At 25.7% G+C, this 23535-nt stretch overlaps 1 protein-coding gene across 1 annotated transcript; it reads left to right on the forward strand.

Moving 5' to 3' along the window:
* Positions 1-9784: 9784 nt before the first annotated feature.
* On the forward strand, positions 9785-14026 carry LOC148228430 (uncharacterized). The gene is made up of 4 exons (XM_088200085.1): positions 9785-9890; positions 11526-11735; positions 13209-13305; positions 13517-14026. The coding sequence occupies exons 1-4, from the start codon at positions 9879-9881 to the stop codon at positions 13651-13653; spliced, it is 456 nt and encodes a 151-aa protein (XP_088056211.1). The 5' UTR covers positions 9785-9878; the 3' UTR covers positions 13654-14026.
* Positions 14027-23535: the final 9509 nt, after the last annotated feature.

Here is a 23535-nt window from a genome sequence, read left to right on the forward strand (position 1 = left end):
GTTTTTTTTTTATTTTTAATCAACATTTAAATTTTATTTATTTATTAAGTATTTTTTTATATATGGAATATAATAATTATTAAAGTGTCTACGTTGTGTATAATATATTATAATAAACATAGCTTATCCAGAATCCTATATATAAAAAAATATTTCTGTATTATCTAAAGCCTAAAATACAACAAAAACCTAAATAAAAAGCCGCATTTTTTTATCTGTTGTAGGTTTTGATTTATAATAAATTACTGCGGATATTAAAAAATATACTAGTCTTTCTACATATTATTATTATCTTATAATTATATTAATAAAACTTAAAATAATGAATATTTTATTTATGAACTTAAGAGTGTTTATTATTAAAATATAAAAATATTAGCTTTATAAAATCAAATTATATAATATGGAATTAAAAATTCTCACTCAAAAGTATTGCGTTAAAGTAATATTAATCATAGAAAATATGTAATATAAAAAATTAAAAAAAAAAACTTTTAAAACTATTAATAAATATAATTTTTAAATAAATATTATAAATATTATTGAATCACTTAAATAGCACTTATTTACTTATTAATTATTATTTAAATATATATTAAAAAAGCGCATTTTATATATTAATAATAAAAAATAATATTTCCTTAGAAATTATTATTTTAATGTCTTGATGAAGAAATAAAAAAATTATTTTTAATAATTATAACATTATTAAAATTATTGTTACTTAAAAAAAATATAGTTAAAAAATCAGTAAAAATATATTTTTAAATTTAGCTTAATAATTACATCCTACTTTTGAATGAACATTAATTAATATTGCTACTTTTCTTCCATCATTCTTATTTTTATACTAATAAGTAATAAGTAATTAAAGTTAAAAAAACAGCAACTATATTGACACTGAATGTACGATTGCAAAGTAATATACTTTCGCCAAATTTGTTGGACCTGTCAAAAAATAAATAACAAAGATGGACTAATAAATATTTAAAAAAAAATAAAAAATAAATATATTTCTTATTTTTTTGTTTCAAATAAAATTAATAAATATTTAGGAGATTTATCATGAAGAAGTACACGAAAGATTGTTCAATTTTATTTTGAAAACAACCATACACAAAGAACATATTGTTATATATAACTTGCGGTTCTGAAAATCCAAGAGTTGTACACTAACATCAGCTGCATCCTTTTAAATGCACAATCTGGTGCGAATTGTGAAGATTGTGAAGGTAATGCATTGAGGATAGCAGAAGAGAGATACTGGAGGTTGATTAAATATTTTCTTTGTCCATAGATAGCAGTAATGATGAAATAGGTTACAGCAAGATGGTGCAATTGCCTGCAAGAACAACAATATATCTTCTTTGTTGAATATTCAATATCAGACTTATTTCACGTGGAACAACATTCATCTGATCTGACAGATCCAGATCTTAAGAAAAAAATGTACGTAAACGAACCTCAAATATTCCAGACTATGAATAATAATATTCGAGAATAAGTTAAAACGTTAAAGACAGAAACATTACACACAAACAGAAGGTTTTTGCAAAATATTATATTCCACAATTAGTTAATAGAATAATTAAGAGACAAATGAACATGCTTTATTAATTCAAAAGTTATTCAATTTAAAAAATTGATAGTGACTTTTACGCCACTCTGTAGAAGCAGTTAATAGTGGTTTTATTAATTTTTTCTTTGTACATAAAACTACTACTTTAGCATGCACAATATTATACGTTTACGCAAATATTGTGAATTTTATTTTAATTATAGTCATTTAAAAAAAAGAACACATAAAACTGAAAATGAAACAAATCAAATTTAACTGATTTTTTCTCAATTGTTCCGATCATACGCGAGAAAGGTTCCATTGTTTGTGTTACTTTTTGGCATGCAACATTTCGTTAATCATGTAACAAACAAACAAACAGGTTTAAAATTCCATTCAAATCGCAAACCTCGGAAGTTAACCGTAACAATTCCAACAAAGCTATCATGCACTTAATCAAGCGACACGCTTAATTCCGCCGTTCGTAATGAATAAAACAATATGCAACGAAAGGGAAAAGTAAGCGTTTTCAGATATCCATCTATGAATCTAGAATCGCGATCAACGTGTGTTAAACGAGCGAAAATAAATTTATATTGCTACCGTACAGTAACGTGTAATACATTGATCCGAATATAGCAATTATCTTTGAACAATTCGGTCGTTTTTATATTTATATTATATATATCATATATCAAGTGGAATAAAAAAGAAAATACGAGTTAACTCAGAGGAGATGAAAGTAAGCAAATGTTGGATTTACAGTTTATTCTCGAGTAACCTGTATTTGCTGCGCATCACATTTCGAATGCATTGAACTCTTTATTAAATCAAGAATGAATCGATACATATGTAATACAAATGTTTTATTATATAGTTAAATAAATTATTTTTAATATAGCAGAGATTCTTAGTATATATATATATATATATATATATAATACAATACATATTTTTATTTTATTAAAAAATCGTTCTAAATGAATTGTCTGATTATATTTAATAAAATATTATTATAGGAAGTAATAATTTATATGGTATTATTTAAGAAATGTTTTAGAAAGTGCTTAAGTAGTATTAAAAATGCAAGATAATTAAAATAGAAAATTCATAAGAATAATATTTAAAAGTATTATTATTTTAAAAATGAGAGTGATTACTAATAAATTAAACTAGGTCAGCAATGTATGATATAAAGTGCTTTATAAAGGACTAAAATAGATATTATGAATAAGTATTTTTTCCTGAGATTCTTATCTAATTCTTCGGAAAATACTTCTGATCAAAGATTATTTGGGATAGTCCTGCATCATAAATTAAAGAGAAAAAATATAAATTGCATTTATATTTTATAGTATCTCAATTTAAAAGTTAACCGGATGTTTAATCCACTTTTTGGTGTACCAACTAAAAAAATGCTTCCCGAATAATATTAAGCTCAGTAGTGAAAGCAGAGTAAAAAAATATGATTAAAAATCGAATGCTTAAAACCATATATAAATGAGATTTAATATCTTCAACATAATAAAAAGCACTACATCTCTATATTATGCACTCAAGATTGATCTAATTTATGCGTGAAAAAAATCTGTAAAAAAGAGTGTTAGAGTGACGGTATCCGATGACAATTTTATAGCTATATGGTCTTGTCTTTTATTAAGTTATCGTATACTTTGAAATGATATAACATATATACTAAGATTATATAACGTCTAATAATAAGACATTTGTCATGAAATGACACAATTCCGGCGATACACATCTACGTGCATGTATCGAAATGACCACTTTTCAAGTGAACGTAAGACCACAAAAGTTTACGGCGCAATAAATAATTTATTAACGTCGTAATAACAAACACACTTTTACGGAAAAATCTAATAATATTACATTGCGTAACCTATGATCGCCCATGTAAACCATAACAGTGCGAATACAAAATTGGGGAAAGTACTTCAATGAAAAGTTCGCACAATATAAAGCATGTTATATATTTCGAGCATATAATTCGATCTATGTAGTAATATTTTTTACTATTCTAATTTAACGCAGTAATCGGAAGTGATTTTTGTTGAAAAATCATGCTAAGATTTTATATAGGAATTGATTTGAAATATTAAATATTTTTTTTAATATAATAATAAAAAACATATATAAATTTACGTGTTTTATTATTTTTATATTTATTGACCAATAACTTAATAAAGTAAAAGCATTAAATGTAGCAAATATCTAAAACGTATAAAAATACTGTTTTTTTATATATATTTTAAAAATCAATTCCTAATATATTTAACTTACTACTAGGTTTTTTGTGAAAAGCTTCAATTCAATAAAAATAATTTTGCTAAGTTTTTTTATATTAATTTTGAAAAATAAATATAGTTAAATAAAACAGTAAGAGATAATATAAAAAGTGTGTAAAAATTATAAAAATCCTGCCAATTATTTTGTATGTTTATTTTGAAGCATGAATTAGTAATTTCAAAATGAGTCAGGATACAGTGTTTATTCTAAACTAGATAACGGTTAGGCTAGTTAGTTTATTGTTATTCTAAATCCACTCGACTATATTATTGTATTAAATACACAGTGACTAAAAAAGCCAAACCAAATATGCTGGTACAAAACGAACCCTTTATGATATACAAAAAACGTCATCGTGGTATTTTTCAAAATAGGTTACTAGTTAATATTTTATATTACACTTTTTTATTTAATTTTTATTTTATTTAATATTTAATTTCTGCAGCTTCATTAAAAATCTAAAATGCTGAACTTTTGTAATACTATTTTTAATAGAAAAACCAGTTGCTGTGTTAATTACATTAACACAATTACATTAAAATAGGCAACTTTAAACATGTATTGAATTAAGCCTTAAAGTATTTTTTTTTATATATTGTAGCATTAAGTCATTACTAAATGTAAGCATATACAATACAAACATTTTATTAAATTGGGTAGGGTAAATATAAAAGGTATTGCATATATTAGGCATATTAAAACTTCTTTTATTTAGAACTCAAATATGGCATTGGGTCAATTATGACAGAAAATAAATATCTAGATTAACATTGCAAAAATCTATTGTTTTCCAAGAAATCTTGACGAAATTTTAATCATATATTTCAACTCCATAAGATTTGAATCTCAATTTTATTATTTTGCATGTATGTCAATTGTGCATAAACTCCATAAAAGCTACATAGGAAAACAGGCGCAGGTTCCGTTTCGAAATATGTTCGGGTTGCGTAACTCGCGCGTTTACATCTCCGACAATGGACGCAAAAGCTCGATCGACTTGTTAAAATATTAAGAGTAAATCTCGAGTCGTTATAGTGTACTCTATTTTCACTAGATAATCGCGGCTGGCTACTAAATCGTGCCTTGTGAAATGTTGGTTGTGTTCGGCCGTCGCTAATTGCGATGTAAGCGTTTATTTTGAACGTCAATTCGCAACTTGATGAATGTGTCTTTTTTATGGCTGGTTAACGCGCTAGAAAATAGGAATGAATAATATACTATTTCATGTGTATATGAGAATACAATGTAATGAATTATGCACATGAAGCGCGAGTTATAAAATAAATATAAATCGCATATACATTAAAAAATCAATGAAAATAATATAAAGGTTCTATTATTTTAAAGTTATATTTAATACTAATAAAAAATTTAATATGTTATTAAATATTAATAAAATATTGTTTAATTTTAAAAATTTAAAAAGTATTTTAATTATATATAAGTATTACTATTGTTATTCTATCGTTGTATCATGTCAGGTGTTAGTTCACTGTCAATTTTATGTGACATCCCAGATTTTGTTTCTCGTGGTCTGCTCTGGATTTGCTCTAGCCTTCATATTTGTCTTAATACGAGGCTTGATGAAACTTTCTGTATTTCCTGTCTTCTTCTGCAACGCTGATTTATTAGGACGAGCAATTGTAGTAACAAAATATTTAGTAAATAATTGTATCAAAACTTAAAAGATATTTTTTATTTTGCTCACGACTAATTTCTTACATTATTCACGAATAATATGTTTATTTAAATTAAAAGTTCACAATTTTACACCTTTTACCCCAAATATCATAATAAATATCTGAAACTATATATAATATATATTATAAACTTATATATAATATATATTATAAACTTTGAAAATATTAATTGAACTTAAGATTATATTATTTTAGAGAGTTAAAAAGCATAGTGGAACCATACGCCAATTATTTTCTAATAATGCAAGGACAAAGGAAGTCCTATGCGATTTTCTCTAGAAAATTGTCATCATGCTTTGTTGGGCAAGTACTAGATTTTCTTAGGTTCTTATCCACGTTGGGCAACAGGAAACGAATTTTGAGATACAGATTAGCAACCATGACACAAGTACAAAAATAGGTAATATATCTCCCCATATGGAAATGTGGCAATACCAAACACAAAACAATGCCACATTTCACACACAATGACTTAAAATTGCTGTCATATTTTTTTAATCGCTCACCAAAGTGTAACACAGTTAAATGGTTACCCAATTGGTTCATGTGTTTATTAATCTTGGATCGTTTATCTCACATTTCTTAAGGAAAAGTTTTATATGGCAAAGTGTAGCCAAAGTCATGGTCTAGTGGATGAGCAATTAATATCCGTTTGAAGAACTTATGGAAATAATTTTTAATCGAGGTAACGTTGGCTATCTAGCTAATTTTATTAATTAATAATCTATTGAGAGAAAGTGGTACGAACCGTTTAGTATTAGTAGTAAATAATAAAACTTTATTTAAATTAATTTTAAAGTGTGTATTTGTGTAATGTATATACATCGTTAAACTAAATAATTGTTAAATATATTAAGCACTCTGTACGTTCTATTGATGTAACAATATTATTATAGCTCTTACATAATTATTTACTTGATCTTAAAATGTTGTGTGTGACCAATAAGATTTTAATATTAATTATGTTGAAAGCCGTTTCTGAATTAAATAAAATTTTCAGCTCGCTTGTGTGTGATGATTGCGTAACTCTGATTTTTAAATTGAGATATCAAAATCTAAGATATGTACATGATATGACATAGAAGAATGGAATTCGTTCATTTGCCAACAATGAAAATAATTACTTTTTTCCGTTCACTAATTCCATTCTCGTTTCCGCTATCGTGAATTGCCTATATTCCTATGATATTTTTTTGATAATTTTACATTTTTTATTTGTGTTAAAATCTTCAATGTTTGATCACCGTTCCACCAATTAACTGTTAGGATGTGATTTCTTCCACTTCTTAGAAACTCGGCAATATAACGTCGACCCTATTGACTTTTCACAATGGCCACCATTGTCTGTTTCCTATATCATTTCAAGTGAAATAAGTCACAATAAAAATTATTAGTTATCGGAATTCGCGGATTAAAACAGATTTCTACTGTTAAATATGATATTATAATCGCATTACATTATATAAAGCCCATAGCCAGCCGAGTGTATAATTTTTATGAATGCTATAAACGGTTAGAATATATAATTAACGTTTTACTTTCGTCGAATATAAAACATTACAAAAATCGTTGTTTTTAAAGCTTCTTATTGTTTGACGGATAATTGGTCATAAATGTCGGCAACTTAAGAAGAAGTTTGACCTGCTTGTTAAATATTTTTACCAAAAAAAAAAGAAAACGACAATAGTTACATTTTTATTCAATACTTTTAAAGAAAATATTCCAACTCTTAAATCCTTCAATTTTTTTGCAAAACTTGCAAGAATGTATCAACATTCAATAATATATCACAACATAAACTTAGCAATTAAGTATTCAGTTAAACTGTAAATAAATGGACATTTATCAGATTTTTCGATTAAGCAACATTTAATGATACGGAACACATTGTGACAATTATGTATAGTTGTAATGTTATATAATAAAAATATAATTTAACAAAAAATCTACAAATCACAAATTTTCACAAAAAATAATAATCCATGCTGGATCGTGGTAAGCAATATCTGTATTAAAAATCCAGGTATTATTGCAATTCATACTGACGATATATAATTGATAATTGACTATAAATTACCGACCATTTATTTAAAAGTTTCATAAAAAATAAGTCCTGCAAAAACTACAAGAATTGGGTAGAATTTTTTACGTTAAAGTGTGTACAAAATTATTTAATTTTATTATAATATTTATTAGATTAAATTATAGAATATTTTATATTTTTTTAACCGAGCTACGTTTTTTTTTAATAAAAAAATGTTTGTTTTATTTCTACTTTAAAACATTTTTGCACTCTTTGTTTTTTATTGTAGGATTTTGTTTAGCGAAAATTTTTGAAACAAAATTAAATCGACATTTAAGTAAAAAAATTTAAACTTAATTTTCAATTATTTTTCTATTCTTATTTATTTTTTTCTATAATTTTTTTGACAATGTTACGATTTTTTTTAATAGTTGCTATTATAAAACAAGATAAAGGAATAAACTGGTTATCGAACCAAACATACGTCATAAATTTGTAAGTCATCCATCTGTAAAAAAACGTTTAATTTCGACATGATTAAAACTGTGGTAATTATCGTGTCTGCAAATACCGTTTTATTCCACAGAATTACAAAAAATGTAGAATAAACATTTATTTTATATTTTTTTAAATATAAAACAGTTTTTCTCTATTTTGCTACTATATAATATTTTCCATAAAATTTTGAAACAATAAGACGGATCTTTTTATACGACAATTATCTCTCTCTGAAAATAGTATATGTATATCCAAAAAAATCTACATAATTCATTTCTTGCCAAATCTACCATAAACTGCCTTTTTAAAACAACGATTTTTAAATTTTCTATGTGCTGTTTAGGATTGATTTTTATATAAATAATTAAATCAATAGCTAAGAATAATTTAACATTTATTAATAGGTGTATATCTATTATTTCTCATTTATAGTAAAATATATATACGTGAAAATTCTATTAAAAATCAATAAATATAAGATCTGTATTATTACTTTTTATAAATTAAAAATTACTGGAAAATTTCTAAATAATCGTGTAAAAATATGTATAAATGTTATAAATTTAAATTTGCAACTTATGAGCTGTGAAAATGTGTAAGAATTTAAAAAGCACATTATTTTAGGTAGATTTCAGTAAATAATTCAGTAAATAACGAATTTTGTTACACACAGTTTACATAGTTCATTTTATAAATTATTCTTGAGTTATATGTTGCTTCAAATTTATCTATATATAAATATTTAAAAATATTCTTTACGATATTTATAAATTAATTTATTTTGAACACAGAAATCTACCTGATTCTTACAGTCAGTTTCTGGAGGAGTATAATTAAATAAGATCGCTATTTCAAATACCTATAAATAGTATTAAATCCTTTATAGCAAAACTATTTACAACATTTTTTTTAAGCGACATCTATTTATAAAGCAAAAATTAGCAAATTTATAGTTAAAATTATATATTTGTAATTGCCAAAATTATTAAAATATAAATAATAGCAAAAAACTTTTATATATAAATTAAATTATCTGTGACAAAAATTTCATTGTATTGTGAAATTTATATGGATATCAATTATCTGAACTGAAAATCAAAAAAAATTGCTTTATTTAATTGTAGACTTTTATTAAAATAGCTTTAATTTTAGATTGCTGCAGCAAATCGAAATTACTGCTATGCTATTTTAGATTAACTGGCCATTTAATTTGTTGCTAATATAATATACAAACATCGTATTGTATTGTGATATTTTCCACGAGAAATAATAAATTAGAATTTCCTTAATAAAATCTTTTAAAAATATATTAAAGCATTCAAATATGTATTTCTCCTTTTACTTAATATTTTATTACACGTTTATTCGATATAAATATTGTTAAATATAATAATTAAACGCATTAATAATACTCAAACAAACTGCCATGAACGTGTGAAAGTAGCACTGTTATGATATTAATGAAATACCATTTTAGAAAGGTCAATGGGAATCTCCGTTGTTTTTTTTTTATTTTGGCGTATTTTTCTTAAAAATTTAATCAATCGCCAATGATGCGCTTCGTTCTCATGGAGCGTAAATTAATAAGGCGATTGTTCGCATGAATCGCGATCTTTTTTCGTTGAATAATCCAAATAGATCGCCCCCGCCACATTTCCAATTCACCCCTGTCAGCATAAATACGGAGAAATTTTCAAGCAATGTATCATTCGCACATCGTTCGCTGTAGTGTTCGTTCGTACGAAAGCTCCTTTTGTGTTTGACTGAAACAAAAAACTCATTTGTAATTACAATGGCTTTCAAGGTAAATAAACATTTTAGTAATAGTGAAAATTTTTCATTAATCTTCGTATTGAATATATAAAAAATATATTGCATATGTATTTTAGGAATTTTAATTAATAGTATATGTACAAACAATAATTTACGTAAAAGGCAATTCATAATTATTTTTCGGTAATGGTAAAAAATATTTTTTTAAGTACCAATATTTTTTTATAATTATTGTAAAGTATGTTAAAGCAAAAAGCTATGGTTCGGTTGACAACGTAAATCAAATATAATATAAATAGAAAATATAATTACATTTATAAATTATTTACATATAAACAGGGATATTTAAATGTTATCAGTATTTTAAAAAATAATAAAATTACATAGGAAACAATAAATAATTTATTATAATATGTTATTCATTAAATTTTTTAACATTTAATATCAAATTAATATACAGTTATGTGTCGATATTTTACATGATTATTATTAGTATATCTATATCGTACCTTTTAGCACAATGTTATTAGGTAATGGTGCTTATATCTAATATCAACTTTACCATTTGGTTCAACTATCTAATTAATTACATAGGTGTAATATATTATTTTATTTTTTTGATTAGAGAAATTATTTTGTTACTTTCACTATATCAATTTTTTTTTAAATCGTAAAACAACTATTTTTCGTTATATACTATATTATTTTATAATATAATATAACATATATTTAAATATAATATCTTAATAAATAATATAATATATATTTTTTGTGATTTAATATTTAGTTTTTTTGATTAGAATTATTTTGTAAATTGTAAAAAAAATATTTTTCCATTTAATTTCATATATTTAATCTATTATTTATATTTGTATGTATATTACCAATATCATCCTTTTTTAAAGTTGGCCACCATGAAAGTTTATTTATTTTAATTATGCACTTTTATTCTTCCGCAAGTAGCGGAAAACACAATTTTTCAAAACATCATATAACGCCATCGAAATGCCTTCGATTTCTTAAAATTTCCCACGCAGTTTCTCATTTAACTTCTAAGGCCATTGTTAACACAAAAGTCATCTGCCTTTACATCAATATTTACATAAAACTCAAAAGAAAAATATATAAAGCTATTGTATTAAAACATTATACCATTGTCTTCAATAATAGGCTTTTATAAGAAAAACAATAATAATAACATCTAAGGAAATGTTTTGTCTTTAATGTTATAAGATCGCTCATTTAAACGTTTTAAGCATATAGGGATGTTCCATTAGTGCGCGCGCTAGGGATGTTCATAATCACGCCGCGCGCAGTTCTACCAACATTAATTCAAAAGGGTCGAACGCATTATTACACAATTTATTTTTGTACCATTATCTCCGGTCGCGTTACGCACTCGTTCCTATATTACGAAACGCAGCGAAATCGAGCGTTCACACATCAAAAACACTTCAATCAAGAAAGTCAAACGACAGAAAATCACCTTTTGCAGATTTCACTTTTACGCTTTTTCCAGGAATCGATACATCACCTCAGCGCCGCGTTTAATGGTGTCGCTCGACCGTGACCGCCTGGTCCATTATGGCCCGTTATTATGCCACACGCAACTGCCCAATTTGCATTTGTTTAAATGCTTGATTTAGCATGCATTTTTGCGTTTCAGCTCGCAGTCTTGTCCTTGGCCCTAGTCGCCGCTGTATCAGCATACCCTCGCTACGTGGAGCCACAACATCAAGCTTCGGAACATGAACAACAGTACGAAGTCTATCAAGTGCACGGAGGGGAGCAAGCTCAAGAGAGACACGGTTTTGGACACCATCACGAGCATCCTCACGTAGAAGAGCATCACGAGGAAGAGCACGTCGACTACTATGTAAGAATATATTTAAAAAGTAATGAACTGCATCATGAAAATGTTGCTTGTAAACAATGAGCCGTGTCAAATAACGGCAGTGGATGACAAAGCTACACTCAAAGCGATTGACTTAAAGTATATATAAAAAATGGGTTTCGTTATGTTCTACAAATTAAAAATTATAATTTACATGAGGACAGCCATTTCTGTATTAAAATCTCTGGATTGAAGACGGCTTCAAATATAATTATAATTCGAATCGCTTTTTATAAGAGTTTCTTCTGTGCAATATTAAATTATAACAATACGAATCACAGCATTGTAGAGTAAAGTTTTAAAACAGCGAGGAAAATAATGAAAATCAAATTTGCTTTTAATATACATGATAAAAAGATGTATCATTCAATTAACAAAAACATTATTTTAGCGTAGAAAAATAATACATACAATTTTTAATAATACAAGTAAATTTCAAATAGCCCTCAAAATATAAAAATACTACTTTTTAGATGAATCTCATATAAAACATTATAATGGGTAATTAAAAAATAAAATAGTACACTTAATATACAATTATATGTATAAATTAGCTGAACTTTTTAATTTTTCTAGGTGCCCCACAGATGGTTGCCTTCAGCAATTGAATATTGGTCGCGGTATAAAAAGTTTACCCTTACTGACTATTAAGCATATATTTGAATACTCTTATAAGATATTTAAACATAGATACCATAACTAGTGTTTTTGCATATTAATTAATTGATACTCATGCTGAACTAAGTTGCTAAGTATTTTAAACACGTTCTGCTTTGTCTTCTCGTTTTCGAGAAATACTGTAACGGATTCAATGAGGTAGCTAAGTATGCAGACAACGTAAAACTCCATTAATGGACACAGCATCTGCTACATAATTGAGAATCGTAATAATAGATTCTCTGCGAACGACCGTGAAAGTTTTCATTGGCGTTACTAGTTCTGCGTGAAAAGCGAAACTCTCAGTATATCTGGGTTGCCATATAAAAAGCAAAAGTGGTTACAACTCGCAAGACAAGACTGACATCTTAAGTGCGTTACCCTTTAGATAAATAAATTGTTACATATTGCGCAATTATAAATTACGCATGCAAAACAAGTTAAATACGCTTGGCACCGATCGGAACCTAATTAAACGATTAGCTTTCAGTATATATATGTATATACACGTGAAACGTCTATATGTATAAGAAAACTTCCGTTAAGATAAGTTTCACTTTTGAGCTCTGACTCTTCCTGATCGACTAGAAAATGTTTGCGTCGTAAATACACGCGTTATAATATTAAACTTGATTTACTCTAAAGCTGAAGATTATTATCTTCGATAATAATATATAATATTATAATTCGACCGCTTTCTTTACCAATTTAACGTTAAATATACATTGTCGACTATGTCAACTTTCTTATTTTACGCGCGATTGATTGTTTAACCAATTTCACTAATTACTATTTCAGGCTTATCCAAAATACACGTTCAAGTATGGTGTAAACGACTTTCACAGCGGAGACATCAAATCCCATCACGAAACCAGAGACGGAGACACAGTCAAGGGTATAAAAAATAATTCATATTATTTGTTATTGTGAATACACATATCTAATAGAGTAGATACTGTAACAAGATTCCGATTAAACAGGTCTGGAAATCAAAAACTTATATTTTAAATAATTATAAATTATTTTATACCATAGCTTCGTTTATCAGATGTCACCAATGTTTTTTTTTTATAAATCGTATTAATTATTATTAATATATTTTATAGGACAATACTCCGTAGTTGAACCAGACGGTTCAATCCGCACTGTTGACTATACTGCCGATAAGCACAATGGATTCAACGCCGTAGTTCACAAAACTGCCCCAATCAATCCACATGAAGGACACCATCATTTCAACTAAGTCGATTAAAATATTAAATAAAAATATTTTTATAACAGTATTATTATTACCGACTGCGTAGAGTCGGTCGTTGAATGTTATAGCTTTTTGTTGTTAAAAGTTTTCTAGTATGGTTCTAAGCTAAGATAATATATTAATACGAAAACTCACCGCTAGATGGCTATATTTAATTATTTTTAACAATTTTCTTTTTTTTCTATTATATGCATGAAAATGTAAATACTTGTTGCGTTTATTCACTGTTGTTATTTTAGTTGATAATGTTCTCAATTTATAGTTCCTTCTCTTGTGTACAGCAAATTCATGTCTAGTCTAATTCTTACTTGTAATGTTGATCTTTTGTATGAGCTTCTAATAAATCTTAAAAAATTGATTCGATATTTTATTTATTACACAAATATATTTCACATCGTATCGTATATTAATCGCCATTGTATTGGCTATATACACGCCTGTTTCACACCGTTGAATCTTACATAACGCGTAGAAACGAAAGTGTAGCGCTTCATCAAACAAGCGCCTTAGATTTTTTACTATTGTACTAGCGTGGATGTGCTATAATTTTCTAAAAAGAAGAAAAGAAAAACAGCATACTCTGACATGCTAAGTTACGACATCCTATCGGGCTGGTGTAAAAATTCGATCTGAAAATGTTCAAAATTATATAACTATCAAGAGTTGTTATTTTTTTTGGAAAGCCAAAACAACAATGAATGAAAATTTTCACACACTGACATAATATTATTAAAAAATAAAATAACTTTTATACCTAATACCTCAAAAAAATATAGCAAAGGCACAAAATAATAATAAACAAATGATTCACATGTAAAGCTATATTAAAGCAATAGCATTTATAGTTTAATAAACTACTTAAAGAACACTCTTAAAATGAAACTGGTATTCATACAGAAAGCATTAAAGCACTCATTAAGATTATTTAAATGGCTTTCTACCTTTCTAATATATATTGTTTCCTATTATTAAAGATTTTTTAAAGAGACATGTTATAAATTTGATGTACTCCTAATGAGATACTCTTAAAAAATATTTCTTAGATCGTCTTTAAAGATATAAATATTTTTCTCAAATAACCTCAGCGTTTGGGTGGCATAATTTGTCACAAATTAATTTAATAGATAGGCGAGAATCATTGTAACAGATGATGAGGAGTGGGTTGAATATAATTGTATACGAAAACGATACTAATGTAAAAGCATATTTTTCAACCCTAAACGAGAATTGCACCAGAAAAAGTTATGTTATGTGTATGTAAAAAGAAAAGAAAAATGTATTGTATATATTATCTTTTTAGATTAAAATGAAAAATAAATTTAAAAAAAGGAATATTAACTTTTAAATACTTTGAACCCAACATTGATTAAAAAACGCAGTAATAAGTGAATAATAAAGGCATTTATTTTTACTATGATAATGCCAGATAACATTTGGCATTTATTGCACATAAAATATTATTTTTTGCACTAAAACGGTAACTATTTTTATCAATTTTGGGATGAATTTTAAAAAATAGATAAAAACGTGAAGATGACTATTAAAATGTGCGAAAATATAGGAATACATTAATTTAATAAAAACCATTGCTTTTGAATTTTTAATTTAAATATTGTAAAATAAGGAATAATTTATTTTAAAATTAAATTGAAATATATATGTTATGCCTTATGATGACTTATTCAGTAAAATGTTAACATATATTTATTATTCGTTCATCAAATTTGACCTAAAGTAAATAGTTTAAAAAATATATTTATTTATTATTTATTTTATTAGTTTATTTAGCTTAATAGCTAATATTTACATCTAACAAATTTAGTAAACATATATAAAAATATATAAAAAATGCACAACAGAAAGAAAAAATAAAAATATACAATAATAAAGTCTTAATATTATAATTTATTTCTATATGTACGAAGGTGTTTTTTTATTCCATTTATGAAACCCGTTATATTTTTACTGTTTCGGATTTCTCTTGGAAGACTATTATATAAATCAAAACCTCCGTACATAATTCCCCTAGCCGTACTCGTTTTCTTATACTTAATTATCTTTAAATTTTCTTTATTTCTAGTATTATATTTATGTACATCTTTATTTCTTATTAAATACTTATTAAAATATTTTGGTAACATATTATTTTCTAACTTATATATAAATACTAAAACATTCATATTCAATATTTCTTGAACATTCAACCATTCTAATCTATCAATCATAATTTTACAATTAGTTAATCTATTTTTATTTAAGATTACTCTCATTGCCCTATTTTGTAATTTTTGCAACATTTGTTTATCTAATTTATTTAACATATTTAATAGTGTTGCACAATAATTAAAATGGGGAAATATTATACTATTGTAAATTATTTTTTTTGTATTTATACTTAATATATTTCTTAATCTAGATAATAAACCTATTTTTCTACTATTTTTTTTAATATGTAATTACAATGTTCTTTAAAATTTAATTTTGTATCAACAATTACTCCTAAATATTTTATATTATCCACTATTTCTATACTAGAATTATTTATTACTATTTTGGTACTATTATCTAACACATTTTTATAATTAATAAACATACATTTAGTTTTATTCTCATTTAATTTAAGTACATTATTCTTTAACCATATTTCTAAAATACTTAATTCATTATTTAAATTATTTACAATTTCTTTAATGTTATCACCTATGCAATACATTAATGTGTCATCCGCAAATAGATGAATTTTACATTTTTTCACGTTATTAACTATATAATTAATATACAAAACAAATAACAATGGTCCCAATTTAGACCCTTGTGGTACTCCATAAGACACTAATTTCTCTTCAGAATATACATTATTTATTTTAACTTTTTGTTTTCTTTTATATAAGTAATTATATTTAGATGATAAATTTCTGTAAAAGACGTATATGTACATCTAAATCTCTTTCTTAGATCACTAATTACATTTCAAAAGTACCGTATCATTATCAAATGGAAAAAAAATTAGTTCATTGTCAATGAGAATATTTGCAACCAAAGTGGACAGACCAGAACATATTTACTTATATTTAAAATTGCTGTCCTGAAATAACTTATTGATATTTATTGTTTTGTTAATTCTTTTAAATTAAGTAAGGATCATCTATCTTAACTTTTAGCAAAAATAACTATCTTTTTCAAAAGAGTTATGAGTTATTTATTCTTGCATTAAAACGTAGTATATCCTTTTCCTTTTTATTTTTATGACTGATCTTTAGGAACAAAGTAATTATTATTATTAATAAAAATATGCAAGTACTGGCTCGTGCCAATGCTGGCCCTAATATAACAAAAACATTGCTGTATCCATTATTCAACCGTTTTTTGGTCATTCAACAATGCTTAAGTCAGGTCACCGTCGCAACAAAAGACTAAATCGATTCTCCTCACAATCAGAGCGCAAAGAAATAATAATAACACATATCAAAGACACACGGCGAGCGTGTGACGCAACCGCAAAAAAGTCGGTCATTGTCCTGAAAATATGATTAGCATAACAAATAATTACAATCCAAAGATGTTATCTGGCCAACGCGTGAAGGTAAGAGCGTTTTTCTCCTGGCGTACACAAAGCAAAGATACGATCACAGGCCGGGGACTTGCCGAACTTAATCTGAAGATTAAAATTTAGTAGGTGCTTTTGAGTGAGCATTAAACACGAACAAGGCCATTCGATGCGTGTTTAGATATACCTTAAATAAGTATATGAAGAAAACCTATTTTCCTCTATTATCGTTTAGAAAACTTCATTATAGGCTTTAACTTACACAGCATAAACAAAATACAATTAAAATCTAGAAGTATGTTATTATTTCTGTCTTATATATAATTTGTTGAGAATATAAAGGTCAACTAAAATAAATCGTTGGAGTATAGAAAAACACATATTTTGTATTGAATTTGCATTTTTTTTTTGTCTTTCAAATTTCATTAAATTTTCCATTTCCATCCGACATTTTTTCACATTTAGTTAGCTTAGGAAGTTGAATTCTAATATTTTTATTAAAACAAAAGCTGTAACAGTATCATATTTTGTCACAAGAAAAACGGTTCCCCCTTTTAACCGAATTCCTTGGATGTTGACAGACAATGTAAGTTTACATATATATTTTCGGAATTCGTTTTTGCATCGGAAAATTTTTTTAAAGCCATTAGTTTCTTCGTCACTATGAATACGTGCATAGACAATTGAAACGTTAATTTTAGTTTATGATCTTCAAATGTTAACTGCATCCTATGGGCGGTTCGTTTTATAAGCTATTATTCAGGTGGTTCATATCATTGTTATACCGTTTATCTTGCGATATGCTAATTATATAATAATTATTTGCTATTTAAAAATATTTTATAATTAACTAATTAAATATTTATTCATGTAAAACGAGAATTTTGTTTTAAATTTTATAATTATATGATTTCTATATTGATAACAATTGAATAGCAACAAAACTGAATTTATTTTTAAAATATTAAATCCAGTTACACATTACCTAATATTGCATAATATAACAAGCTAATTAAGTTATAATGTTTACTGGTTGGTAACATATAAACAATAAATATCAACTGAACCATTAAACCATTAAAACTAAGTACTTACACGTAATATTACGATATTAAATAATATTATGGATTGAATAATATCGTAATATAAAAATTGTATATTTTTGGTCATTAAATAATAATATTAAAATTTTGGTATGTATTTTTTATGTGTTTTTAACACTAACTTTTCTGTACAGAAAAAATAATAAACAAACAAGATAACATCCAAACAATAAAATTTAATTATTATATGTAACGGTCAATCTCTGATTGATCATATTTTTAAGACTTTCTACAATTTTTTTGATATGACATCTATAATATATTATTTGTCTGGTTTTATCAAAGTTTTACACATATATCAAAGAGAAACCATAGAAAATATGCATATCTAATATTGATTATAAACGTCACAAATTAATAATATAAACATTTATCTTTAGTATTGCACTGTAATTTGTTAATATAGCAATTTATTGTCTTAAGCGTCTTATATTTTTATTTCTAAAATATATACTTAAATATTATTAATATACATTTATTTTTAATGATATGCAAAATAATCTCATACTTTTATTTTTTATATGAATATAATAGGTTTTTTACTAGTAAATTTTTAGTACAAAATTATGCAACATAAAAAAGTTTTAATACTATTATACATCCATATAAGTTTCAATGCAAAATTCTTTAAAAGACTTCCATTTTGGTCAGAAAACAGTTATTTTACATTCATCCTATTAGCTAATAACCATTTGTTTTTTCAATACCATTGGCAAATATTTTTAAAGCAGGAAACCATACATATTGTCACCACATAGTACGTTGTTTAAAAATGTGAAAAATTACACATACACGGTAGATTTATCATCGCATTTTTTTCACTAGACAGTATTTACAGTCACTTTCGCCGTATTCTAGTAAGCAACTGCGATATGAAAGCGGAATATGTTAACATAACATTGGCGTGTTTGGTGTTCTTTTCAAACATATCGTTAAATAATAAGAAGAGTGCTTCCCTATGTAATAGAACAATTAAGGTAATAATTGCGTGATGTTTGTTTAACGAAAATATTTTCAGCAATTATGGAAATTTCAGCAAATCAATATCCGCAGAGATTGCTAAGTATTTAATATACCATATAATTGAGAAACGATTTTTTAAGACATATTTTTCTCATAAGTTCAAATCAGTTCAGTGTGGAAATATTGACTGAAATTATAATGAACGATTTATGGAGCAATTGTGTAAAATTCGACCTATAAGTCATACAATATTAATACGTTACACGTAGAGGTGCACAATTTTCCCATAAGATATCTTTTATGTTGCAGACAAAGTTAGCAATCTTAGAGGTTAATGAGTTTTGTTGCCCTTATTAAGCAAACATTATTATCATTTTACAAAACCGTTGTTACGTGTATGAATTTAATAATTTATGTACAGGCAAATTATTTTATTTTGACTGAAGAAAGGTATGTTAATAGAGTACATTTATAAAAAAAAAATCAAAGAGTTAATGAATTTTTTATACCATATTGCTTTCTATTAATGTATGTATCTACTGCTTTTTAATTTAGGGTTTATCATAAAAGTATATTTTTGCCACATTGATATTTTTTACAAAAGTTACAAAATAATAGCAAGGTCTATTATTTGAAATAAATATATGAATTTAAGGCACTTATTGTGACCTCGAGCTAGTTAATCCCTAAAAAATATATAGACAATGAAAACGAGGTAATAAAAATAAACAATAGCAAATCACAGACCCATAATCATAGAGAAGTAGAAATTTATTTAATCCAATTTAACGACTGTTTGTTTCCCTTTTTATACCGTAATAATACAAGACAATTACGAACATATTTGTATGTAATAATATGAGTGTTTGTATGTTTATTAGGTGCAATTGATTTATTTTATTATATTTTCTAATTAAAAGCGCAAAATATCATACCAATTTTATTATAAAACTATTGTGGAATAAAAATTCTATTTCTTTTCCTTAAGCGTCGTAATTAATATAATTCTTATAAGAGTTATATTTGTAGTTATTTAATAATTACTAGATTCATCAGCATTTATATTCTTAAAATATGGTTTAAGAACCATGATTCACGTATAAAATGTGAAATTGGTAAAAAATAAAATCATAAATAGTATATTAATGGTTTAAAAACTAAAAAAGCGTTACTGCAACTGACCCACCGTAAACTCCCCTACTCAACTCTCACCCCAGCAAAAGCGTCTGTATTTCTAGTTTAAAAATAAGTAAGCAAATTGGCTTCCATTTTGATTAACCTTGTATCTTTACTTACCAGATAACCCTCTAATATTGATTTTTAAGAAGACCGTGAATAGCGATACATTTCAAAAATCTGTTCAAGTTCTTCGTTGTCCCATTAGATATTTATATTGAGCTGTTTACAGTCGCAAAATACCATTGACTAAACTATATGTGGCGAATCACCCTTGCGCTCCCATTTATTAACGAATCGACGGCATTGAGCGAACAATGTGCGACAATTTCCCAACTCCACAATGGGAAATACTTCAAAAATCGCATAGGCACGTAGTATAGTTTGTGTATGCAATATGTCTTTCGCACGCTCGCCCTGACTCTTACTTAATCCACTTTTGTGTGGACAAAGCCAAAACGGCCACGATTTGCTTCGCTTTGGCTCAATATACACATACTGACCGAATGGTCTAAATACGAGCTTTGTCCATACATGCGTGGGTATTGACTGAAAAAATTCATGCAAGAAATAGATTTATAAATAAAGAATTAGATTTATATTGAAATAAATTATATGGTATGTCACAATTATTATAAAAATCTGTGATTATTCCCAGTACGATAGTCATAGCATAATACCATGATACAATACATGAAAGACCTGGGTTCGAATCCCATATGAACCCTAATTACTTTATATTTTTTTTTCTGGAACATCTGAATTAGTAATTATTATATTATTAAAATTACAACAGATGATCATAAATTAGATTTTTCTAGATTTTCCCAATATCACTGATGAATAGAATATACTAAAATCAAGCTTAGTCGTGTATTGTGATTTTATTTTAATTATTATTACTTTATAAAATACAAGAAAGTATTTAATTCTTATTTTATAAAATACAAATCTATGTATATTTAATGAGTTGTTGCTAATAGCTATACTGTTTCACAAAATAATAAGTTTCACATGATAGTTTACTCAGATCGTTATTCTTTATTTTTTATACATATTTTTTAAACACATACTATGTATATTTTTAATTTTATAAAATAAGAAAGATTTTTATATTTTTTTATAATATTCATATTTTATTTATTTTATTCTTATTATTAATATTTTTTTATATTACAGAATAGTTTTATGTTCATATTTTATAAAATACATATTTATCTACATATATGCTTCAATTGTAATTATAATATATTCAGAATTTAGGTAATTATTAAAAATAATGGATTAACAAACATTGGTAAGATCACATAAAAGCTCATAACATCTAAATAAATATATACAATATTTTTTTAACAAGTATATAAAAAAAGAAGATGAAATGAAAATAAAAAGCATCAAATACTTATCTATAAACTTCAAGTTTATATTTATTTTACTCATGTATTGATATAGGTTTATGTATTTTTAATGAATTTAATTATTTAATTATTCATATGTATATTTACTAATAAATTACCATAAATCTAAAAATAGTTATTAACGAGTAACTTGTTAATTTAATATTGGCGAGCTTAAAGTTAATAATAATATAATTGTTATTTAAATATATCATTATTATAAAATAATACAGTAAAATACGCTTACATTTAGGTCAGTCATGTTGATACTTGATTGATCATAATTACTTGTCATAATTGAACAAATTTACGCAAGTAATAACCCTGTCTTTACATTTTATTTAATATTGTAATAGCTATAAAAATAACGAAGTAAATATTATGTGCGATATTTGAAATTAAACTTATAGTGAAATTTGAACTAAGATTAGAAAGTAAAAGTGACGAATCAATAGGTTTTCCAAATTTTTATGTGTTTAACTTTCGCAATTAATATTAAATTTTATGGTTCTTGTTAACACGTAATTCTCAAAATGTAAATTATAAGATTGTTTGTCTAAAACAAGATGAAGCATTGATTAAGAACCAATTCTGACATCTTAATTGTTTTTTCCACGGCTGTAACAAAACACAATAACAGAGTAACAGCTTCTATTAGGCAGCTAATTAATTTAGCCAATAGTATCCACAATGGTACAGCACCTCTCGGATATGATCGCGAAAATTCTTATTTACTGCCTATAAAAAGTGAAGTAATATTTCCTCACGGGATAACAATGAAAGAACACTACAAAAAAACTGTCTTAATTGTTACGTACGCAAATGCAAAAATATCAGACAAGACACACAGTCTTTGGGTAGACAATGGTGAAAGAACAGATCGTATCTACAAGCACACATCTCACTGAAAACCAACCTTGATTGTAGACCTCAAATGATAAAGTACACTATATATTTTTATTGGTCAAGGAGATTTTCCATTCTTATTATTCGCTGTATCGCCCATCGTGTAAATTTTTCTACGCACACACGTGTTGCGACACTTTATAATTGTTATTTAAGTTTACGCGGAAAATAATAGCTGTGTATGATGGTGTTTAAATAATAAATTTATTTATGTAATACTTTTACAGTTACATAAAAAATAACTGGACTTGTATATAAAAATACACGTGATTTCAAAGCTGACTAATATTTATTTTATATATGGTTCATCGTTTGCCAACGTTTTTATAACGTAGATTCAATCAAAATAAATAATCGATTTATCTTATCTCTGTGACAAAAATATTGTTGTACATTCGCGATATTTTGAACAACAGTTGATGTATTTGAATTAATAACTCCTAATAATATTTTCTACACAATAAAATCGATGTAAAGGAGCCCTTAAATATAGTTAATTTAAAATATTTTATTTATATTATTTATTAGTATGAATATAATATTAGTTATATAATATATAATGCTTATTTGCTTTTCATATATTAAGAAATAAATCGAAAATTTATAAGTAGAATTTTAATTTAAATTAGTATCGTTTGATAATAATTAAAATATAGACGATATTTTGCAAAAAAAATGGGAGCCGCTGAACCAGTTGAAATGACCATAAATCTCCAGCACTTTCAAAAGATACATATTTTTTACTACATGACGAAGCATTGTCCTATTGTCCTGC

This window comes from Plectrocnemia conspersa, unplaced genomic scaffold (genome assembly GCF_051122295.1).
Source record: "Plectrocnemia conspersa isolate PC_06_02 unplaced genomic scaffold, ASM5112229v1 ptg000012l, whole genome shotgun sequence".
Classification (NCBI taxonomy): domain Eukaryota; kingdom Metazoa; phylum Arthropoda; class Insecta; order Trichoptera; family Polycentropodidae; genus Plectrocnemia; species Plectrocnemia conspersa.